The sequence below is a fragment of the Salarias fasciatus genome, chromosome 8, assembly GCF_902148845.1.
Source record: "Salarias fasciatus chromosome 8, fSalaFa1.1, whole genome shotgun sequence".
In the NCBI taxonomy this organism is placed as follows: domain Eukaryota; kingdom Metazoa; phylum Chordata; class Actinopteri; order Blenniiformes; family Blenniidae; genus Salarias; species Salarias fasciatus.
The window spans coordinates 20,203,796-20,226,505 of NC_043752.1; the positions used below are offsets into that span (position 1 = coordinate 20,203,796).

The 22,710-nt window shown below is 49.2% G+C and overlaps 1 protein-coding gene across 1 annotated transcript in view; it reads left to right on the forward strand.

The window, feature by feature from the left end:
* Positions 1–6,807: 6,807 nt before the first annotated feature.
* LOC115393637 (rho GTPase-activating protein 23-like) overlaps positions 6,808–22,710 on the forward strand; it is a 41,896-nt gene continuing 25,993 nt past the window's right edge. The window contains 2 exon segments of the mRNA XM_030098734.1: positions 6,808–6,948; positions 16,830–16,856. Coding sequence (XP_029954594.1) covers positions 6,940–6,948; positions 16,830–16,856 — 36 coding nt within the window. The 5' untranslated portion in view covers positions 6,808–6,939.

The window sequence follows — 22,710 nt, forward strand, 5'->3', positions numbered from 1 at the left end:
CAACAACTTTGACTAGTATTGGAGTAATATTGGGAAATGAGTATCAGTACTTTCACTCCAGTAATGCAGCTGAGCACTTTGTCCACCACCGCTGGTCTCTGATGCAACGTCAGGCAAACTGTGCAAAGTTCTGAGCAATTCCACTCCAGTCTTTACACACCCTTGGTGCTCGGACCCTCATGACTCCCTCTCACACAGAAGGGTCCTGGCACTTTTAGTGCTCAAGCCCTAATAATAAATATCTTTGATCCTTGATCGGGAAATCGGTCACTTTTTCACAGGGAGACCACTAAATGTGAAACGCCGATGCCATTTCTTTCCTGCTGTGCATCTCATCACCTCTCATTAGGCTGCTGATTGGCTGCCATAAGCTACACTCCGATAAAACATTGAGAGATTCTAACAAATTCAAATTTTATATTTTTCCTCATCAGGAGGCCGACAGTAATTGACCACGTGACCAGATCAGACCAAAATAAAACCACTTTCACAGCATTAAATAATCATCACTTTAACCGCTGTCCTTGGTGCTGAACATGAAAAAACTGTCCGGTGGGTCTAAACTGCAAAACTCACCACCACAAGACAGGAAGTGAAGACAGATAGACTCTCGAGGCACCTGCACACACACACAGGAGCTCACACACATTAAACAATTAATAAACAAGCAGTATATGCACACAATGAGAGTAATTCTGGAGTTTTTTTTTTTTTTTTTTTTTACCTTGATTTCCAGGCCACAGGCTGCAGCTGCCTCTCTGAATCTCCTGTTTGAGCTCACATTGGCTAAAAAGTGAAGGAGATGAGAGACTTTCTTCCCTCCTGGAGACTCATTCAGGCTCTAGAGACACAGATTACGGTTAGAAAACCATCAGAAATCCATTTTTACGTAATGTGGGACCTTTAATTTGGGTAAGATGGACTTCCAATGCGATGGACATTGCCTCAGCCACGCAGCGTCCTCACAGTCAGAAGAGATGAATAATGGAAGGTGGGAAGAAGCAGCTTCGGATGGGATTTGTATTGGGATGAATAATGCAGACGCTTCTATATGTTTGCACTCTAAAACGGTGCTGAACATGGACAGACGCTGGTTTGTCTCCTGTGGAAGATGGCGGCAGGCTGACAGCAGTGGCTTCCAGTGTGCCGCTCAGATGGAATAAGTGACGGTCCAGAGTGAACCGTAGCATAAATAAAGAACTGGGCTGGACGCCTGCGGTGCTTTCAGGCCTGTTTGCAGCCCGTCCCGCTCTGAGGGGAGTTTTCTATCCTCCGCCTCTCCTTCTGGATCTGCACTAATAACAATCATCTCATGGTTTATTCACGGGGCTTTTACAGTGACGACTCAGGTTTGGAGGAGTGCGAGGCTCCCAGGGTGCAGAGAGGACATGTGACTCATCCTGGACCGTATGAGGGCCCCAGAACTGCAGAGTCCTCAGAGGACAGTTAATGAGCAAGGCATCTTCAGAAGTGTGAGTCCTGACCTGCTAGTTTCCTTTCTTCCTCTCCATTTGTTCTTGCTTCCTGGTAACTAAAGCAAGGCCACATTTACACTGACACATGCAGCGCTAACAGCTCAGCTAATGCTAATGCTAATGCTAACGCTACAATAACAGCAAACTTCACTGAAGAAGTCCAGTAACTACCACAAGTAGTAACAAATCAATACCACAACCTTTTGAAGAAATAACTCAGTAATTCGTTCCTCAAGAGGATTAAACGTGATTTAACAGCTCTGTTATCAACTCAGGCTGTTTAAAGATATTCATGTTAATTTTTGTTTGAAAGCTTTAGTTTGATTGTTGTTTGAATCTGTCACCAAGCAGAACATTCAGACACTTCAGCGGTTCTGCAGGATTCAAAGAGCCTCAGCCGCCGGAAGACCAGGAGATGAAAGGAGTCCAAATTTAGCGTTTCGCTCCTGGGTTCCACCTCTCCTGTATCTGTGAGTGCTTTGAGAAGGAACGCTGACTCAGCGCTCCTGAACCAACACGTCTCGCTGCTCATGGGCTCGCGGCAGCCCTCCTGAGGCTGAGCAGTGAGTCTGAACCCTCCTGACTCAGTCTGGGTTCCTGAGAGCTCAGCTTCAGGAAGGAAGATGAAACGTTTCCTGCACAGCTCTGCTGCCCCCTGCAGGCAGGCAGCAGACTGACCAAGAAGAACTACTGAGGTGGAGAAACTCCTCAGTGGACCCAGAGAGAACAGAATGGAACAGAAGCTCATCTGATCTGACTCCAGGACTCTTCTAACCTGTCCAGGAAGGATCCTTCCTTTTTAAAGACAGAGTTTCCTCTTTCCTTCCCTTAGTCTGTTATCCTTGTTCAAAATGGGTTTTTCTCTGTAAAAATCTCTGGAAATGACTGTTTTATTTGATACTATATTAAACTAGAATTTGGCACTCAGAGAGCGCAGACCTCCACCACAGCTCAAATCAGTCCCCAACAACAATAAGAACACCACATATAATAAAAAAAACATTGTATTTCTCCCCAACACCAACAATGTCTGGGAGAAAGCTGTGTGCTGCATGTTCATAATGTGTTTCCTCACAGCGACTGACACTCCGGAATCCCCCTGTTTTTGTCTGTTCTGGATCTTGGTATCCGGAATACTTCCTGATCTGGATCAGCAGCTGATATCTCTTAGAGTCATTGAAGAACTGACACTGTAATTTTTTGCTAAGCCCCCTTGTCATTTATTGTTGAGTTATGCCCAACTATGTCAAAGACTGCCCTATCTCTCAATGATAAAGAATCCTTTGAAAAATTCCTGGATCCAGACAGTGATCCGGATCATCACCAAAATTTTATGGATTCTAAGTGAGCCCAAGACCCACCTTTTCACAAAGTTTCATTGCAATCCGTCCATTACTTTTTCCGTGATGCTGCTAACAAACCAACCAACCAACAAACCGAAGTGATTACATAACCTCCTTGGCGGAGGTAATAAAACTGAGTTGAACTGAAAGCTGAGTTGTGTTATACATATTAACAAGTCACAGTGATTTAAATGAAAGCGTTTAATGTTAAATCATGCTGATATTTACATTAAATTCTTAATAATTATATGAAATATAATGCACTTTATTCTGTTTTATAAAAAAAACAATGTTGCATTAAAACTGATACATTGTTGCAACTCTGCAGTGAAGTTCTAAATGACGTCATCAAGAAGGAACCTACTGATGAGCTCTACCAGAGTTAAGCACCAGGAGGCGGCAGAGAGCTTTAAACAAACCCTGACGTGTGTGTGTGTGTGTGTGTGTGTGTGTGTGTGTGTGTGTGTGTGTGTGTGTGTGTGTGTGTGTGTGTGTGTGTGTGTTCTTGTATTTCTATCCTTGTTGGGGCCAAATGTCCCCACAAGGATAGCAAAACGTGGAACGACGTGCCTTGTGGGGACCTTTTTCCGGTCCTAAGTAGGAGAAACAGTGTTTTCTTGACCATGTTGTTGTTACTGAAAAAGTAAAAGGTCAAAAACATTTCTTTAGGGTTCGGCTGTGTTGTGGTCTGGGTCAGGGTCAGGGTAAGGTTCAGGGTTAGGGGCTAGTAAATGCATTATGTCAATGAGTGTCCTCACAAGGATAGAAATACAAACCTGTGTGTGTGTGTGTGTGTGTGTGTGTGTGTGTGTGTGTGTGTGTGTGTGTGTGTGTTCTCGTATTTCTATCCTTGTCGGGGCCAAATGTCCCCACAAGGATAGCAAAACGTGAAACGACGTGCCTTGTGGGGACCTTTTTCCGGTCCTAAGTAGGAGAAACAGTGTTTTCTTGACCATGTTGTTGTTACTGAAAAAAGTAAAAGTGCAAAAACATTTCTTTAGGGTTAGGCTTTGTTGTGGTGTGGGTTAGGGTTAGGGTAAGGGTCAGGGTTAGGGGCTAGACATGAATGGGAGTCAATGGAAGGTCCCCACAAGGATAGAAATACAAGACTGCGCGTGTGTGTGTGTGTGTGTGTGTGTGTGTGTGTGTGTGTGTGTGTGTGTGTGTGTGTGTGTGTGTGTGTGTGTTCCTGTTGTTTGCGGGGTGGGAGTTTCCAGCTATACAGTTGAGGGGAAACACCACAGGATGTCCTTTTCCTCATTCCTCAGGATAGAATGACTTTGTGGACGTGTGTGTGTGTGTGTGTGTGTGTGTGTGTGTGTGTGTGTGTGTGTGTGTGTGTGTGTGTGTGTGTGTGTGTGTGTGTGTTTGATTTTTTAATTTATTGTGAGGTGACCTTGGGTGTTGTGAAATACGGATGTAAATGAAATGCATTTTTATTTTGACTCATGAAAGTGAAAAGTCAGTCAGTAGAAGTTGGAAGATCAACAGTCCCTGAAAGACGTGACGATCAGATCTCAGAAACTCACATTATTTATGTTCATCAGAACGAAAATGAGGAATTAAAACAGATTTTCCAGTAGATCAAGATGCTGGAGGGTCTCAGGGCACCGAGATAAAGAACGGTAGGTGCCGACTTCACCGGCACCGGATGCCCAGAGCCGGGCCCAGAGCCCCAGGAGCCTAACGGTGTGTTTCCACAGGACGCGATTAACGCAACTGCATTCGCGCGACAAATGACACCGCGCAGCGCTAGACGCACGAGTTTTATCGCTGGTGTGTGAATTCATTTGTGCGACGCGTCACGCTGGTACAAATATGCAACACAGAACATCCTGCAGAAACATCACAGCCTCCTCATCACCGTCTCCTGCTCAGCAGCAGTGGACAGGACTCTTCTGTTTGTCCCACAGTCCTGTGTGCACCCGGCTGTCCGTCTGTGTGTGTGTGTGTGTGTGTGTGTGTGTGTGTGTGTGTGTGTGTGTGGGTGGGTGTTCCATTGCTTAAACCTCTGATAAAGCGGTCAATACGGTGTTTCAAATTAACTGGTGTCCTTGTTAACTGGTGACTGACTTCCTTTAGCACTTCCTGCTGCTGCTGCTAGTAGCAGCAGGTGTTGAAATCAGACTCATTAAAGGTCTGAACGGCTTTTTGTTTGGTTTTTAGCATCTATCAGCAACAAGGGACGTGAAAGAAACCCAGTCGCCAATTAATAGGGAAACCAGTTATTCCAAAACACCAGCTCCTCTCCGGGTTCTACACACTTCTCCTCTGCTAGCTAGCTGCTGCGTTCAGGTGACTGGAGCTGCTGCAGAAAACTGAAACTCTGTGGTTCACATGAAGGCAGCGGTGACAGCTGGACTCAGGAGACACTCAGGAGACACGAGAAGGAAGTGTGGACAATTTGCACAAAGGGACGGCTCTCAGACAGCTGTGAACCGGCTCTCGACGTTCACTTAACAGAGCCGTTCGTTCATTGAACGTCACAGCACTGCAGGAGCTGCGCCTGGACGACACCGGTTCCAGCGCTGCTTCAGGCTGACGCTGTGTTTCCATCAGAAGCAGTGGACAAATGAGATCGCGCACGCCGCTCTCCCCAAGCCGCTCACCGCTTGCCTTGGCATTGGCTTCGGGCGGCGAGCGGCGGGCGGGGCCGACTGGCAGTGCAAGTCGACGGGCGCGTGGAGTTTTCACTGGAAACGCTCGCTGCCGGCCGCCCGCCGCGTCATTGCTCGCCGTCCGCCGCTCAAGATTGAGTGACAATCGCGTCATTACATTGTCTTTGTATGTAATCTCATCGCACGAAAAATTTGCGTCGCGTGCGGTGGAAACGCACCGTAAGACCTAACCAACCTAAGGAAACCTAGAGAAGGACTAACTAACCTGTTCAACAGAGAGAGGTGGAGACTTTTTTCTCTAACATGTGAATGGATCATTTCTGTAACGATCCCTGGATGAAGGTCCGGCGTTACAGAGCAGAGAATTCAACACGTATCAGATGGTGATCAGACTTTCAGGTGTTTGAGAGCATTAGACTCCAGTGGGGTGAAAGCCCCTCCCTCTGCGTCCCCGTTGCCATGGTGACTCATGGAATCGGGGCTCCATTGATGCTGTCTTTCCCTTGTTGTGGCTCACAGGCCTAACGGGGTGAAGCTCTGAGTGAAACTACTGAGATCTGAACAAAGTAACTCAGATCATGAAACCCTGAATGACCTCTGACCTCTGCTCCGGTTCATGACTATCATCCACAATGACAACAATAAGAGATGAATGGATGAACGTATGAAAGTATCAACATATGAATGTACAATAGTTTAAATGGACAGGGACAGATGAAAGTATGAGCATGTGAACATTTGGATGGATGAATGTTTCTATGGATCCATGTTTAGATGAATGGATGAAAGTTTAAATGGATGAATGTTTGAAAGGATGAATGTGTGAACAGATGGATGAATGCATGAATGACTGTATCAGTAGATGAATGTTTGAAAAGATGGATGAATGTGTGAATGGATGGAAATTGTATGAATGTGTGCATGTGTGAACGGTTGGATGGATTCATGACTACTGAAGGATGAATGTGTGACTGTGTGAATGGATGAATGTGTGAACATATGGATGAATGTGTGACTGTGTGAATGGAGCTGTCCGCTCCCTGTGCAGGAATGAGTCTGACAGCTGAATCCGGGGAATCCGACTACAGCTCCAGGTCACGTGGTGCATCCTCTGATCCCCTGCCTCCCCCACTAATGCCGTACAGTGAGGGAGGAGCAGGAGGAGGAGCGGGGGAGGAGCGGGGGAGGAGCCGCGGGGGGGAGGAGCAGGAAGGGAGGAGGCGCTGAGCTGTGTGAGCCCAGATTACAACCAGCACCGGAGTGAGGAGGAATAACAGCAGCGCGGCTCCTCTGCTGTCAGCTGAACGGAGAGCAAAACAACGGGGGGATTACACAAAGAGACAGGGAGCTGTCAGTGTGGGGGTGTCTGTGTGTGTGTGTGTGTGTGTGGGTGCGTGTGTGTGTGAGGAAAACACCAGTGAAACCTGGAGCATCTTCACCCAAGACCTGAGACCTGAGACCAGGATCCAGCCCACGAGCCATGCTGAAGACCTGCTGAGCACCATGACCCAGGTACACACACACACACACACACACACACACACACACACAAAACTCTTCAGATGTGACTGAAGCAGAGAGTGGCTCTATACTTCCTGGATCACTTCTCATCCCTGCAAACCGCCAGCAGACGCTGGGGAGGAAGAGCAGCATGGACCACTTTCATTCCTGCTTCCATCCACCTCTTGGCAGTCCAGTCTTCAGTTTCAGCCTCTTCTCAGGCTGGTTTCTGTTCTGGCGGTGCTGTCCGACTCGTTCCTCCTCTCAGTAAACCTTCACAGCTTTTCTAACTCTTCTGCTGAAACTGTTAATCTGAAACTCCCCTTCTGGCAAAGACAGCCTGAAACCAATCAAGTGACAGACAATTAGAAAGAGTCTCACTGAATTCAGCCCTGCTTCTCAAAATATGTTCAAGAAGTCGATTCCAGGAGATTCCTGAGTGACTGACAGCAGGACAACATGACCGGAGTTTAACTGACCTTCTACATTATTGGGTTTGGTTCTAATTTTTGTCTCTTTTGTACTTTTACACTTCTACTTTCTTAATTTTTTTTCTTCATTGCTTCTTGTTAACATCTGTTTGGGGCCGATGGTGAAAACACCAGTAAACCAGCTGGAGATGAGCGCTACATGTAGTGGAAGAAAGTTACAAAGAAAGTTAGTGAAATCACAAAAAAATCTAAAAAGCCAAAACATCAAAAACAGCAACAACAAAAAAATTATCAACATAAAAAAAGCTACAAAAATAAACAGTCTGTCAAAGATGGATGGAATAAACTAGACAGCTATAACAGAGAGAGCGGTTAAGCTAAAATTGCTAACAAGGATAAAACAGTGATGAAATCTTCTGATTGGCTCGTTTCTCTGAGGATCAGCTGACTTTTCTTCAGGTCAAGGACTGAACTGAGGTTTTGGCTCCAGATGAATTTAATTTGGTGTAAAATGGGTCAGTTTAGTATTAAAGATGGCAGAAGTTTGATCTGAGCCCAGCTCTGAATGGAAGTCTGAAAGTGACATTATTTTCCCGCCATGTTCAGCTAATCGTGTCGCGTTTGGGGGACGAGCTCAGATGTTATGTAACACAGTGGATTAATGTTCGAATCCCAGCCGAGGAAATAGAGGAAATAATGTTTCTAAATGAGAGTTACATGATGTGGTCAGAGACAAAATGAGAATTTTGTCTTCAGAGTTTTAAGCTGTGAGGAAATGAGCTAAAACGGCTAACAGAGCTAACATGGATATAAAGGCTACAGTAGCTAGCACGGCTTTAATGGACAAACTAATTAGAAAACACACCCACTGTCTGAAATTACAACTAAAACCTAATCAATGCACATGAGAAGGTTTTTCTATGTGGAGGAAAACGACGTGTAAATCTGGAGGTTGGAGGTTTTGGAGATTCTGAAGGTTTCAGACTCCTGGTCCAGTCCGTACGGTGGGACGGTGAAGCAGGACCCTGACGTCTGCGATGTGATCTGGGGCCTCCGGGGGCTCCGGGGCCTCCGGGGCCTTTGGGGCCTCCGGGGGGGCTCCGGGGCCTCCGGGGCCTTCGGGGGCTCCGGGGGCTCCGGGGGCTCCGGGGCCTTCGGGGGCTCCGGGGGCTCCGGCGGTGAGCTGGGCTGTTTGTCCCTGCCAGCCGGAGAGAGGAAAGAGCCGTGCAGGATATCCTGCTGCTGGCTGGAGCTCTGGAGTCCGGCCAGACACTGAGTCCCAGCCACTCCCCCATCATGGAGGTGAAACAGCCACCTCTGGCCCGCACTGCCCAGGCTGCTGTGGAAGTGTAGTGCTCGGCTCTGTGGGTGTCGGTTCAATTCCTTCCTGCTGCCTTTCCCCATGTAAAGTTTCTGCGGGACTCCCTAACCACCGGTGGCCTCTAGATGTCGCTAGAGGCACCAGTGACTCTCAGTTTTGACCGGTGGCTGCTGGTTGTCCAGCAGTTTGACAGATGTTGGCAGGAAAGACCTCCTCCGGCGGTTCAGCCGGATTCCTGAACCTCCTGCTGGACTCCTGGTGTCAGATGTGAGTCAGATCAGACGGTTTTCTGATCCTGTCTGGTGACAGAGTTCCCATGAAGCATCTGGATGGACTGTTCTTCACTCCAGGCTGCACCAGACCAGACCAGACCAGACCAGACCAGACCAGACCAGACCAGACCAGCAATCTGTCATCTGAGACCTCCAGCATGTACCTGTCAATATGGCCCTCCAGAGTCCGGTGAGAGCCTGGTCCTGCTGACCTGCTGGACTCTCCCCGGTCCTGTTGACCCCCGAGCAGGTCCACAGGTCTGCACTCTGAAGCTCTGGGATCCTCCAGATGTTTGCAGAGCAGATGTGCGATGCTGATAGCAGCACCATCAGAGCTGTATCTCTGCTTTCCTGCTGAAGGACCTGGTCTTCCCACTGATGAAGATCAGGGTCGGTTCTGGTTCTTTGACCACCAGTCAACCTCTCCAGCTTCTTGTGAGCGATCCAAATCCAGAAGCCGGATCAATGAGAGGGCCACAGGATCACTTGGGAGCTGAAACTTTGAGACGCCATGCTGCTCTTCTCATCGCGTTAACACTGTTTCCTCCTGGGTCTGTTTAAAGCAGAGCCTCAGATTAGAGGTTATAAAATGAGAAGTATAAACTAGAACCTGGATCTGAGAGGAGCTCAGGAAAAGACGGCAGCGTCTCAGACTGAAACAACAGGGGAGAGGAGAATGTTTTCAGGAGCTTTTGCTCTCAGTAAGATTTGATGGTGTAAAGACAAATATTGAGATTTACGTCTTCTGGTTGAACTCACCCCGATCTGCAGCCTTTCAGACTTACATTTACCAGCCTGTGGTTCGAGTCGATCAAATCAAACAGTCATTACAGTTTAGTCCTGTCGGGATTGTTTCTATTTTTGATATAAATTTGAAGCTATGACGTGTTATTCCATTATCACGATACCTTTAATCTGTCATCTGTTCTCTTTAACTTGTGCTTTGTGAGTTTTATCTGCTCTCATTTGTGGTCTCCTGGTTCTGTGTGTTTCTCTTCAAGGCTTCTTCTTTCCAGCAGCAGGTCCTCTATCTGCACACGCTGCATGTTTGATGGTTAGCTGATCCTCGTTCAGTCAGTGGAGAGGTTAGTTTTCTCCGTCCACAGCAGCCTTCGCTGGATTTGAAGTTATTCTGAGTAAAACAAACGGGTCTCTCCACACCATGCTGCCATGCTTACCTTTAGCGGACATGGTCAAGTTGGACACGACTGTTCGGCCCGGTGTTCCTCGGTCACGTCTTGACTTTGATGTGAAGTCTAACGCCTCTCAGAGTGGGTGAAGTTTGACGCTGGCCGCTCAGAAACACACTGTTTACTCTGTGTCTCTGAGCTCTGCTGCTTTCGCCGTTCTCTGTAATTTCAGAGTTCCTCATGGCTCAGCCTGTCTGAGTTCTCTTCTCAGAGGAACTATTTTCAGAGCAGGACTCCTGAATATTTCAGACTGGAAGAGAGAAGCAGTGGAACCATGAGTTTCACTGTGGAGATCATTTCATTCGCTCTGATTCTCACCCGGTTGATATGATTGACGGTGTTTCTCCATATTGACCAACGATCTATCCCCGATGGAGAGTGACTCGTTGTACCACCTTGTGGTACACGCGGGTACTGCGTGGCTGTTGGTGATTGTATGATGTTGTTGGACGTCTCACTCCTCATGAAATAGTTGAATGACTGTATAATATTTGACCTTTAAGTCGGGTTGTGGTTCAAAGAAGCCATTTTAGTTGACGTGTCTGTGTGTGTGTGTGTGTGTGTGTGTGTGTGTGTGTGTGTGTGTGTGTGTGTGTGTGTATATGTGTGTCACCCTGTCTGCTTGCAGCTGCAGAGTCCACGCGTTCACACACACTCCACCACACAAAGAGGTGTGAGCTGAGCTGATCTGATGCCATGAGTGAAATATGCAGCAGCGAAACACAAACGCTCCCCGAGCTTCAGCGGCCATTGTTTCAGTCCAGCTTCATCTTTCTTTACACTTCCTTCAAAACACATACTTCTCTGCACAGTGATGGAAAACCAGAATAGAACCAGATGTCTCCTCTGGGGCGGCACGATATCCGTTAGGACGATGTTTTTCGAATGTCCAGTGTCGATTCTGAAGAAGACGACTCAGCAAGACGCTGCGGTGCTGATGTCTCATTATCTGTTTGTTTGTGGACTTTTTATCAATGTTATCGAGCATCGCTAGTGTCCACACACACACACACACACACACACACACACACACACACACACACACTTGCTCTCCCATGCGATGGATGCAGTCGGGCTGTGGGATCGTGGAGCGGTGGCTCCGGGCTGTGTGTCTCCTCCAATCAGCCAAGTCACGGTTCACTTTAAAGGCTGCTGAGATTCATGGAGTCACAGAGAAACGACACACAGTCAACTCCCTTCAGTTCATCAGAAACGGGAGGACTCGCCGTCCCTTCCCCTCACTCGCCCCTGCAGGGCTCTTTCTGATCGTGGACGCGGTTGAAACAGCAGATCTGGTTTACTGGTAAATTAAAGAAATAACCTGATTCCTGTCCCACGGTCTCATTAGTACAGGTGACCGAGTGGCGGTGAACTCATGAACTTCATTAGGCTTTAAAAAAGAAGGTTCAGGAAAGATGTGATGATAAATTCACAAACAGATATTTCTGAGGTTGTTAACAAGATTCCTTGTTTTAAATGAACTGGCTCCTGATATTCAGCCTCAGACTCACTGATCCTTCACTGCTCGTCTGCCAGACCATCGAGTCTTGGGCCCTTCTTATACTTCTAATCCTTCAGTAGATCCCACAGATCTGCTGAAGGTGGATCAGTCAAGTAGGTCCTATAGATCCTATGAATCCACAGATCCAGTCGGTCCAGTGGATTTATAGATTCCTTGGATCCAGTAGACAAAACAGATCCAGTTGCTCCAGTGGATTCCGTGGATCATTAGTTCCTTTCAGTCTGGTCGGTCAAGCAAACCCAGTGGATCCTGCAGATCCAGTAAACACAGCAGATACACTGGATTCTTATGACCCAGTGGGTCTGATAAATTCAATAGAATGTGCAGATCCAGTAGGTCCTTTAAATACAAATAGATCCCACAGATCCAGTAGGTCCTTCTGGCCCAATGGATCAAGTAAATCCAGCTGATCTCACAGATTCAGTAGAACCAGTAGATCGGGCCCAGTGGATTCTGTGGATTATGTCAGAAGAAAATTGGACATGTTTGAGCTGCGATGCCATGAAAACACAGCGTCCACATTACATCCTCACTGTGTCTGCTTCATGTCCTCACCCTGTCCTCACTCTGTCCACACTCTGTCCACACTGTGTCTGCTTCATGTCCTCACTCTGTCCTCACTCTGTCCTCACTCTGTCCACACTCTGTCCACACTCTGTCCACACTGTGTCTGCTTCATGTCCTCACTCTGTCCTCACTCTGTCCTCACTCTGTCCACACTCTGTCCACACTCTGTCCACACTGTGTCTGCTTCATGTCCTCACTCTGTCCTCACTCTGTCCTCACTCTGTCCACACTCTGTCCACACTGTGTCTGCTTCATGTCCTCACTCTGTCCTCACTCTGTCCTCACTCTGTCCACACTGCCTCTGCTTCATGTCCTCACTCTGTCCACACTCTGTCCACACTGTGTCTGCTTCATGTCCTCACTCTGTCCTCACTCTGTCCTCACTCTGTCCTCACTGTGTCTGCTTCATGTCCTCACTCTGTCCACACTCTGTCCTCACTGTGTCTCCTGCTCTCACATCACATTGCTGTCCCGTTGGACTCAGGTGTGACGTCATCAGCTGCAGCTGAACAGCTCACACCTGGAGCAGTGGATGGTGCCATCTGTGCTGTAACACACACACACACACGCACACACACACACACACACACACACACTGACACGTCATATGTTCTCCTTGAAGCACCCTCGGGGAGAAGCACTCTAGAGGAAACCTATTATCAGGTCAGCAGCAAACACACACACACACACACACACACACACACACTGACAAAAATAAGGCTTTCATGTGTCTATTTATAGCAGGGAAGCAGCTAAATGAACTGGAGCACAGCAGAAATACACACACACACACATATACACACAAAACTCAAATTCTGAAAGGCACAAACACACATGCATCACTGCAGCGACTACACACACGTCTGTCCCTGTGGAGTGTGTGTGTGTGTGTGTGTGTGTGTGTGTGTGTTGTGCATTTGACCTGTAAACACTGAGCTCTCGTAGCGCTCGGCTCTCTCTCCTCTTTGATATCAGATCTCCTGTGTAGAAATCCAACATTCCTGAAACAGTGTGTGTAACTCCGCATGATCTAAATATTTACACACACACACACACACACACACACACTGACTCCCTCACACACCACACAGCGCCAACTAGTGGCCTGCCATTCAAACTGCAGGGTTTCCCGGTGTGTGTGGGTTTATAGAGGCTTCTGAACCTGCAGCTCCCGTCTGACCGTCCTGTACCGCCGTGAAGGTGGAGCTCCGCGAACTCTCCCAGAGAGTGAATGTTGGACAGGATGCAGCCAGATAAGACTCTGTGTGTGTGTGTGTGTGTGTGTGTGTGTGTGTGTGTGTGTGTGTGTGTGTGTGTGTGTGTGTGGGGAGGGTTTAAATCCAGCAGATTAAGGTTGTTGTGTAATGCTCCGTAGGTTTTGTGCTGTGTGAGGTTGGCATGTTGCTCCGCGGGGATCAGATTTAAAGACCCTCTGGGGGCGATTGAACAGAGGGGCCTCCACCCCCCCCCCCCCACCCCCCCACCCCCCAGGGTGGAGCTGACCCCGCCCCCTCTCTCAGCTCTCATCTGATCATGAGTGTGGAAGAGGACAGGTCTGTGATTCACTGTCTGTTGTGTAGAAATGTTCTATTGTAGGCCCAGGTGGCCTCGGTGTGTAACACTGACACACACAACCAGCATGAGCACGCCACGAACACGCCATGAACATGCCATGAACACACCATGAGCATGCATCGCAGGTGTGTGAGCCCTGAAACCCTTTAGCATGTAGCATGCTACCTGCTACATGCTTCCTGTAATCACCGGCTGTGACACGCCCACCATGTGTGGTTTTCAGAGTAAAGTTCCTTGCAGACTCACAGCATCAGCTGCTGCTTCATCTTAACAATCCGTGAAGCGATTCTGGTTGAAAAACTGATGGATCAGCGGCGTTGTTACACAACGCTGAATTATATAACACAGGACTTCCACAAACTTCTGCTTTTGGTTCTGATGCTGGAAATCCTCATTTTCCTGGAAGTGAGTTTGTAAAACCAGACAAAAGACGCACATAAATCATCCATATTCACACCCTCACCCAGCAGAAACAAACCAAATAATCCATAAATTCATTTTCTGTATGAATTTCCTCAAAAGAGAACAGATGAAAGATGAATTTCAGGGGAAACATTTAAATAAAATTCAAAACAAAACAAAAATCATGAATGTACAGGTGTGAAAATACAAATGATTAAAAAAATAGAAGTAAAAGCCTCCTGCTTCCACAGCTCTGTGATGGCTGGATGGGTGGGTGGATGTATGAATGGGTGGATGAATGGGTGGATGAATGGGTGATGTCTTCTGTTATGTAATCCGGAGCTGGAGCTTCATGGTGAAGCTCAGTGGCTCTCAGTGAGCTTCACTGTAATGATACCAGGAGAACTTCACTCTGTGTGTGTGTGTGTGTGTGTGTGTGTGTGTGTGTGTGTGTGTGTGTGTGTGTGTGTGTGTGTGTGTGTCAGCCTGATGTGAAGGGACGGAGCCTCCCTCTGAAGCCGCAGAGCTCTGATCCAATCAGCCGTCCCGGGGTGATGGACCACCCGAGTCGATGTGGAGAACTATTTCATGCCCACTTAGCTGTTCATCCAACACGTGGACTCAAACTCTTCTGCCCCCCCCCCCCCCCCCCCCCCCCCCCCCCCCCCCCACCCCCCCCCCCCCTTCCACCCCCCACCCTCACCCCCCACCACCCTGCTCGCCCTCTGCTGGAGCGGGTGTCACCCTGCAGGTGGCAGCCGGAGCTTCGGGGAGGATTAGGTGATTGGATATTTAGAGAAATCTCCGCTTGCTGCTGTACAGAGACAGATGGATGCCCCCCACCCCCAACCCCACCCTCTACCCCACCCCCATACCCTGGTATGCCCCCACCGGTCACCCTGTTACCACGCCCAGACACCAAATCAGAGGAACCACCACAGATGTTCATGTCGTCATTCCTAAACATCCAGGTTTTCATTTTCCTTCATTCATGTGTTTTTCTCAGAATGGAGAGCCTGCTTCAGAATCCAGACTCCCAGGGTTTTAAACCGACAACCTGACAGGATCCGTCTCTCTGGGTTTCAAACTGTGTCTTTTGGACCTTCAGGAGGTTCGGGTCTGAGGACTCAAAGGTTCTCTATCATAATGTCAAAGGTCATGAAGCCTCCTTTAGAGCCACACGTCTTCATCAACCCCCTCAAACAGCCTCAGGGTTCACCTGGTCAGGGTTCACCTGGTCAGGGTTCACCTGGTCGGGGTTCACCTGGTCTGGGTTCACCTGGTCAGGGTTCATCTGGTCGGGGTTCATCTGGTCGGGGTTCACCTGGTCAGGGTTCACCTGGTCGGGGTTCACCTGGTCGGGGTTCACCTGGTCTGGGTTCATCTGGTCAGGGTTCACCTGGTCGGGGTTGGAGTTAACCTGGGTAGAGTGAGGGCTCAGATGGTTAGGATTAGGGTTATCCTGGTTGTTACATGTATTGATCAAGGTCTTGAGAGAATTAATAACTTTATTTTCTATTGATACTTTGTTTTTCCTCCTTACTACATTGAATTAGCAAGACACCGTTTTTTTAGTGTGTGTGTGTGTGTGTGTGTGTGTGTGTGTGTGTGTGTGTGTGTGTGTGTGTGTGTGTGTAGCTAATGTAAGAATGTCCAGGTGAAGTTACTGAACTTTGAGATGAGCTGCTGTTATTGATCAGTGATTGGTTTTTAATGCTTATTATTACAAATGACATTTGTGTGAGCAGTGAGTGTGTGTGTGGGGTGAAGGGGGTGGGGGTGGGGGGGTGAGCTGAGGGCAGGGGGTGGGGGGCAGGTGCAGCAGGGGGTCACAGGGTGCATCGGCAGAGAGACTCTGGGGGCGACGGGGATGTCGGGTCTCCACGGCCCCCTGCTGGGAGGATAACACTCTTTTCAGAACAAGGCCAGATTAGTGCCTCTGCAGCAACCCCCCCATCTATCACACACACACACACACACACACACACACACACACACACACACACACTCCTCCTTCCACGTCCCGACAATCATCACTTTCCAACACAATGTGAGGCTAAATCCTCAGCTGCCCTGTTCTTATTGGATGGGAGACACAGACACACACACACACACACACACACACACACCCCCACGCTGCCACTGGAACCCCCGATCTCGATGTTTTGCAGAGTTTGGGAGCCCTTTGTTTCCTGATGTTCGGCTTTAATCTCCTCTGATGGATCAGATTCAGTCCATCAATCCTCTCCATTTTAGAATTCTTAAAAACACACACAACCAACGATCTGGGTGAAAAACACCAACTAAATGCTCCGAATGCAGGAAGCAAAATATTAAATCATTCAGCTATTTAAATGAGGGCCAACCTGGTTTTTTTTTTTTTTTTTTTTTTTGAACAACTCCTAATAGCTTCCAGAGGACCAGGAGTTTGAAGGTTCTGTGCAGTACCTCGGCTGTTCTGGACTCTTCTGGACTGAGGTCTCAGATGTAGTTCCTCTGACTCGGGGGGTTTGGGGGGGCACCACCCAGAGTGCTCCTCCTCCTCCTCCAGCTGTTCCTTCAAGCCTCGCTCTAGTCTCACCCTCTTCCTGTTCTGTCTCTCTGGTGTTGCAGAATCCCGGCGCCGACGAACACCATCCAGTAAGTGTCCTTCAGAACGTCTCCCGTTGCCATGACAACCATGAGTGACACCCAGATAGACAGTCACGGCGGTTGAGGTGTCTCCCAGGTCATTGAGGTCAGCATGGAGGAAGGGGGATCGGGACTCCCTGAGTCCTGGTCCATGTTCTGATCTTATAGATGAGACTCACCTCTGATTCCGTCCAGTTCCCCGTCTGTCCACACAGATGTCCATGTTCTCTCCTTGCTAATATTTAAAAGTGAGGTGCTCTCCTCACTAAACAGCCAACAGCGCCACCTCCTGACCTGGCATGCCAACTACATCATTCTCTACTGTCCCTTCAAGCGGTGCGTCTCACTGAGGCAGAGTCTTGTGAGATCAAGACAGAGTCGTGCGCTTTGTTTTGTCATGGAAATCAGTTTTACTGTACTCATTTCCACCATAAAGACCCCCACCCCCACCCCATCCATCAGTCCTCCTACACCCTCCCGCCTCGTCTCCATGATGCTCCCTCCGTTCTCCCTGACACCCCAAGAACATCAAGAAGAACAGGAAAACCTTCACTCTCAGTGCCGTGAATTATCGGCGTCCGTGGACGTAGAACGAACTCCTCCGGCAGAGGACGGGTGTAGAGAGCAGCTGGCAGCAAACAGCCGTGTGTTTCCTTTTAAACTTTAAACTGGGTGAAAACCAGCTTGTGTCCAGCGTCGGAGTGTCTCTCAGTGAGAGGAGAGGCTGGTCTGCAGTTCTGATTTACCTCCCTGCGTCTACTTGCAGTTTCTGAATCACGGTAATTATCGTGTCTCTCCAGCAGGGGGGGCACTTCTATTGTCTAAAACTAGAGAGTTGGGGTCAGGTCTTGATGAAGAACCATCAAGGCTGGGTTAGTTGGGGAGGTTAGTTTACTCTGTGTGAAGTTGATAGATTCTTGGGGGGAGGGGGGAGGGGGTCAGTTTTCCTCCTTTGTCATGGGAACTAATCTAAAAGAACGATCTTGATCATTTGGAAATATCAAACTCCGGCTGGTTAGAGGCGCCTTTGTTTTGAAGCATGAGGTGCTGTGTGGTCATGTGACCTGTGACGTGTTTACATGGGGGGGGGGGGGGCATGGGAGGAGGCACTCAGAGCAGGATGGGGAAGGGAGGAGGGGCATGAGGGGAGGATTGGCTATGAGAAGGAGGGGCTGAGGGAGGAGGGGCTGGAAGGAGGAGGGGTGTGAGGGAGGGGGTCTGAGGGAGGGGGTCTGAGGGGAGTGGAGCTCTCAGTGTGCGGACCGCCTCACAGCCGCGCTGCATCGCCCGCTGCATCGCTGCTCCGTCATGCTGCGGGCCGTGTAGCAAGGCAGCGTCTCCTCTGGGACGGGCGTCTGCACCGGCAGCCGGTCCGATGAATGGAGTGGCCTTCTGCCTGGTCGGGACCCCCCCCCACTCCGACTCCCAAGTAAGTCCCACTTCTGCTGCTGCCTCACTTTGGACCGGCTGGGTCTCAGGTGTGGCCGTCTCCGGATCCAGGTCCTGGTCTGGGACTAAAGTGGCTCCTGGTCTGGGATGTGGTTCCTGATCTTAGATCACAGCAGGTTCTTTTCTGGGAGAACAGCAGGTTCTGGTCTGGGATGTAGATCCTGGTCTGGACCCACGGCGGCTTCTGATGTAGGACCAACGTGGCTCCTGGTCTGGGATGTGGTTCCTGGTCTAAGATCATAGTAGGTGGTTCCTCATTGGCTTGAGGCTGTGTTCTGAGTCACTGGGACCAGAGCCGAGTACGGGTTTTCCAAAGGCTCCCTTCTGGACTTGAGTGGTTTTGGACTGGTCCTGGACTGAAAATGAAGTGGTCTTGGACTCATCCTGGGTTGATCCTTGACTGGTTCTGGACTGTGTTCAGGACTATGTCCTAGACAATGTGCTGGCCTGGTCCTAGACTGATCCTGGACTGCATTCTGGACTGGTTTTGGTACAATCCTGGACTGTGTTCTGAACTAATTTTGGACTGATCCTAGACTGATCCTGGATTATGTTCTGGACCGGTTCTGGACCGGTTCTGGACCGGTTCTGGGTGTGTGTTCACACTGCTGATCCTGTTGTATGAACTGGATTTAAAGTGGCTTCTTTCTTGTTGGACCTGGTTTTGGCCGGTTCTGTGGGGACCCGGAGTCCAAGCTGACATTGTGCTGTCAATGCGTGGCGTCGGTTCTGCTTGGAGTCCAGTTTCCATTAAATGTTTTCCCAGAGTGCATTGCATTGAAACACTCTGTTTTTTGACCCCAATTTAAATATGATAATCCCCAAATTCAACTAATCTCTCTAATCTGATATTAGAATATAATAAAATTCGAAGTGTTGTGAGACAGTCTCAGGCTGTTATCAGCTCTCGGCAGTAATGGGGGGGCGGGGGTGGGGGTGTTATGGGTTGACGTGTGTTCAGTAGGAAGAGCAGCTGGACCACAACACCGTCCATCCACGGTCCGGCATGAAGACCAGCCGAAGCACCCAGATTAGCTGGACTGAACGAACACAGCAACAGATAGTCACCGAAGTCAGGATCACCATCAGAACATCACAGTAAACCACAAAATCAACAATTTAACATTTTCCTGGACCCGCCGGGTGGGGGTTTTTCAGGGCCTTGGGAGGTGCTGGGTGGGACGGAGCTGTTGGACTCATCTGGTCCGGCTCTGCGCTGACTGGACTGCTTCTCCTTCCAGGGAATGCCGCGCATGTTTTTGCCCCGGCGGTTTTACCGACCCCCCCCTCGGGGTACGGGTGGGTGGGCACGGAGACAATAAGAAATTGAACTGGAATGCATGTATTTCCATACGGCGGCCCACGTACGCTCGGCCGTGACAGAAGCCACATTGTGGACCGCCCGTCTTCTCGCCTCGTCCCGCTCCGGTCAGACCCTCTGCTGCTCGTTCCTGAGGGATTCTGTCACGGCCCAGTTAGCATGAGGGTCAGGGGTCGTGCTCGGCGCTCACATCTGAGGACCGAGTAGGAAACCTGACTCACTGCCCTGTCAGGATGCTGTCCTCTGATTGTCACTGACCTGAAGTTTGTCTTCATATTGAAGCATGAGGAATGTTCCGGCAGCGTGAGGATGATCGTCTGGGCCGAGCACATCAGTCTTCATGGTTTAAAGCAATAAACACATGATCCAAAAGTAGAGGAAACCTCCATCTGAATGACTGAAACGAAGAACGCAGTAAAAACTGTAACACCATTTAAGGTCCGTACCTCAACACTGTCCCTGGGAAACACTGCGTGGATGAACAGTTCCTGTGGGCGGAGCAGGTTAAAGTGGAGCGCTCCTGCTTGGTGCACTGGTGAAAGTCGTCTGATAAATCGCTTAACTTTTAATGTTCTGGGTGATTGTTTTTCCTGGACATCTGGGAGGTGTGGCCTGGACTGGTCTTCTGGCAGCCATCTTGGATTCCCAGGTGAAGATGCCACAGAAACATAGAATCGATCATTGTGTCATATGGCTGATGACTGATTTTATAGACATTGGCACCTTTTTTCATTTTTGCTGATATGGTTTAAGACATACATTTAGTTTTGTTTTTTTAAGATGGCGTTGGTAGCCATCTTGGAATCAGAGGTCAAGGTTACTCTGAATCATGAATTGTGTCATAAAGTTTTGTCTTTTTGAAAACAAAAACAATTTTCTCACTCTTTTGGTTTAATGTATGTGGGCTCAGTTTTAATATCACGTGCCCCTATTAAATCCACTGAACACGTCATGGGTCATTTCTGTCTGAAAGTACAGTTTCTGTAAAACAATCCAGAGGATATTCCCAGGCCAAATACCCCCCACTAGTGGTGCAGTGGTACTACAGCAGATGGTTCTCACCCATTCACCCCGGTGTGTGCTGCGGGTTCATGTGTTCACCACCGTGTGAGGGTTACGTGAGGCGCTTGAACCGGCCGCCCTCGGATTGTGAGTGTGCAGCCGAGCAGGCTCCTCTTGCCTTATAAGTCCTGGACTCGACGTTGAGCCGGAGCTCAGGGGGCTTCCTGTTTCTGCTCAGCAGGTCCGCGGCTCGCAGAACCCTCCAGGAGCTCTGCGAGGCCGGAGAGTCCACCGAGAGGCGCCCAGAGCAGAGCGGCCTGGCGGGGCGGCTCGCTGCCCGCATGCAGAGGACCTTAAAGGTTCCAGACAGAAAAATGACTGTCTGATGGTTCTAACAGGGATCTGTGTCTGTACGGCCTGGATGAGGCTCCAGAAGGGACCACCGTCTCCCACCTCCCTCACTTTTCATGTGAGCTCAAACAGGAGATGCTCCCTTCATGAAGGGAGATAACCCCTCCCTCTGGAGGTAGCCCCTCCCTCTGGGGGCGGGGCTCCCCGTAACAGTCCCTCCTGCAGTTAGCTGAGCGAGCATTAGCTGGGAAGAGGTGAGCCAGCTGACTTGAATGTGGACGCTTTACAGACAACATTTGAAACAAAAGTAGAATAACTGGATGTTTTCAGTGTATTTCTACTCTATTACCACAGTTACTCACAAACAGGTCCAACTTCAACTACAGGATGTTGACTTTAAAAGAAAAAAAAGTGAACTAAAGCTTGAGTACGAGCTCTCAAAGCCAATATCTTCAAAGATTAACGTGAGATATTAACAGTAACACGCATTTAAATTGAGCTTGATGTGAGTGAAGCCCCCCACACACCCACATGCTCTCTCTCTCTCTCTCTCTCCCCCCCCTCTCTCTCTCTCTCTCTCTCTCTCTCTCTCTCTCTCCCTCTCTCTCCCCCCTCTCTCTCTCTGCAGTAAATAGTTTCTCCTTACAATATAAAGCAATAAAGCCATGCTTAGTGACAGTTTCCATTCCACTGATGAAGTCCCTTCACTGACAGGCACTGGGTGGAGGGGGGGGGTGGGGGGGGGGGGGGGGTGGGGGGGGGGGGGGGGGGGCAGCAGACCGGGACAGTCCTGGCTGTGTTGTGGAAGAGGAGGCTGTCTACTGTATGTCGGGGGAGGACAGGCTGTGAAACTGTGTGACAATGAAGCTCTGTCTGTCTGTGTGTGTGTGTGTGTGTGTGTGTGTGTGTGTGTGAGAGAGAGAGAGAGAGAGAGAGAGAGAGAGAACAGAGGAATGATGTGGGCAGAAGCAGCGTGGGTCAAGGTTGCAGGGTCAGACATGAGGCTCAGCGCAGTGTAACGCTCTGATGGCCACCTGTGGTTCCCACCTAACTCCCAGACACACACACACACACACACACACACACACACACACACACACACACACACACCAACAGGATTGTCAACCAGTGGGGCATTCACAGAGTTTCCCAACTTTTGTGTAAACGTGTTGATCAGCAGCTCAGAGTGAGAGGGGTGGAGGTGGAGGTGGAGGTGGAGGTGGAGGTGGTGCAGGATGGAGCGGAGGCGGGGGGGTTTACACACACTGGACTATTCTTCCTCCAACAGGTGGGCTGTCGAGGAATGTGTGTGTGCTGATTACACAGCAGCAGAGGAATGGTGTGTGTGTGTGTGTGTGTGTGTGTGTGTGTGTGTGTGTATATGTGTGTGTGTGTGTGTGTGTTATTTACATGATTTCAGTGAAGAGTCATGATTTTATTGTGTTGGGAAACAGCTGTTTCTGTTTTCTCTTTTATTTTGGACACATTATTGTGTAAGTTTTCCGATCTGGGTGGAGCAGAGGTGTAGCCTTGTAAACCAGCCCCGCCCACTCCACATCCACGTTTGGATTTTGGAGCAGGGGAGGGTTTGGGGACCACCCAATACAAAGTTGGTGCAGGGGGCGTTGGTTACTCCTTTGACTGACAGCTTACTTCAGCCAATCAGCGCTTCAAAACAAACACGTCATCAACATGCGTTAGCTTCTCTAAGGGTTAGCTTTAGCTCTTTAGCTCTAGCTT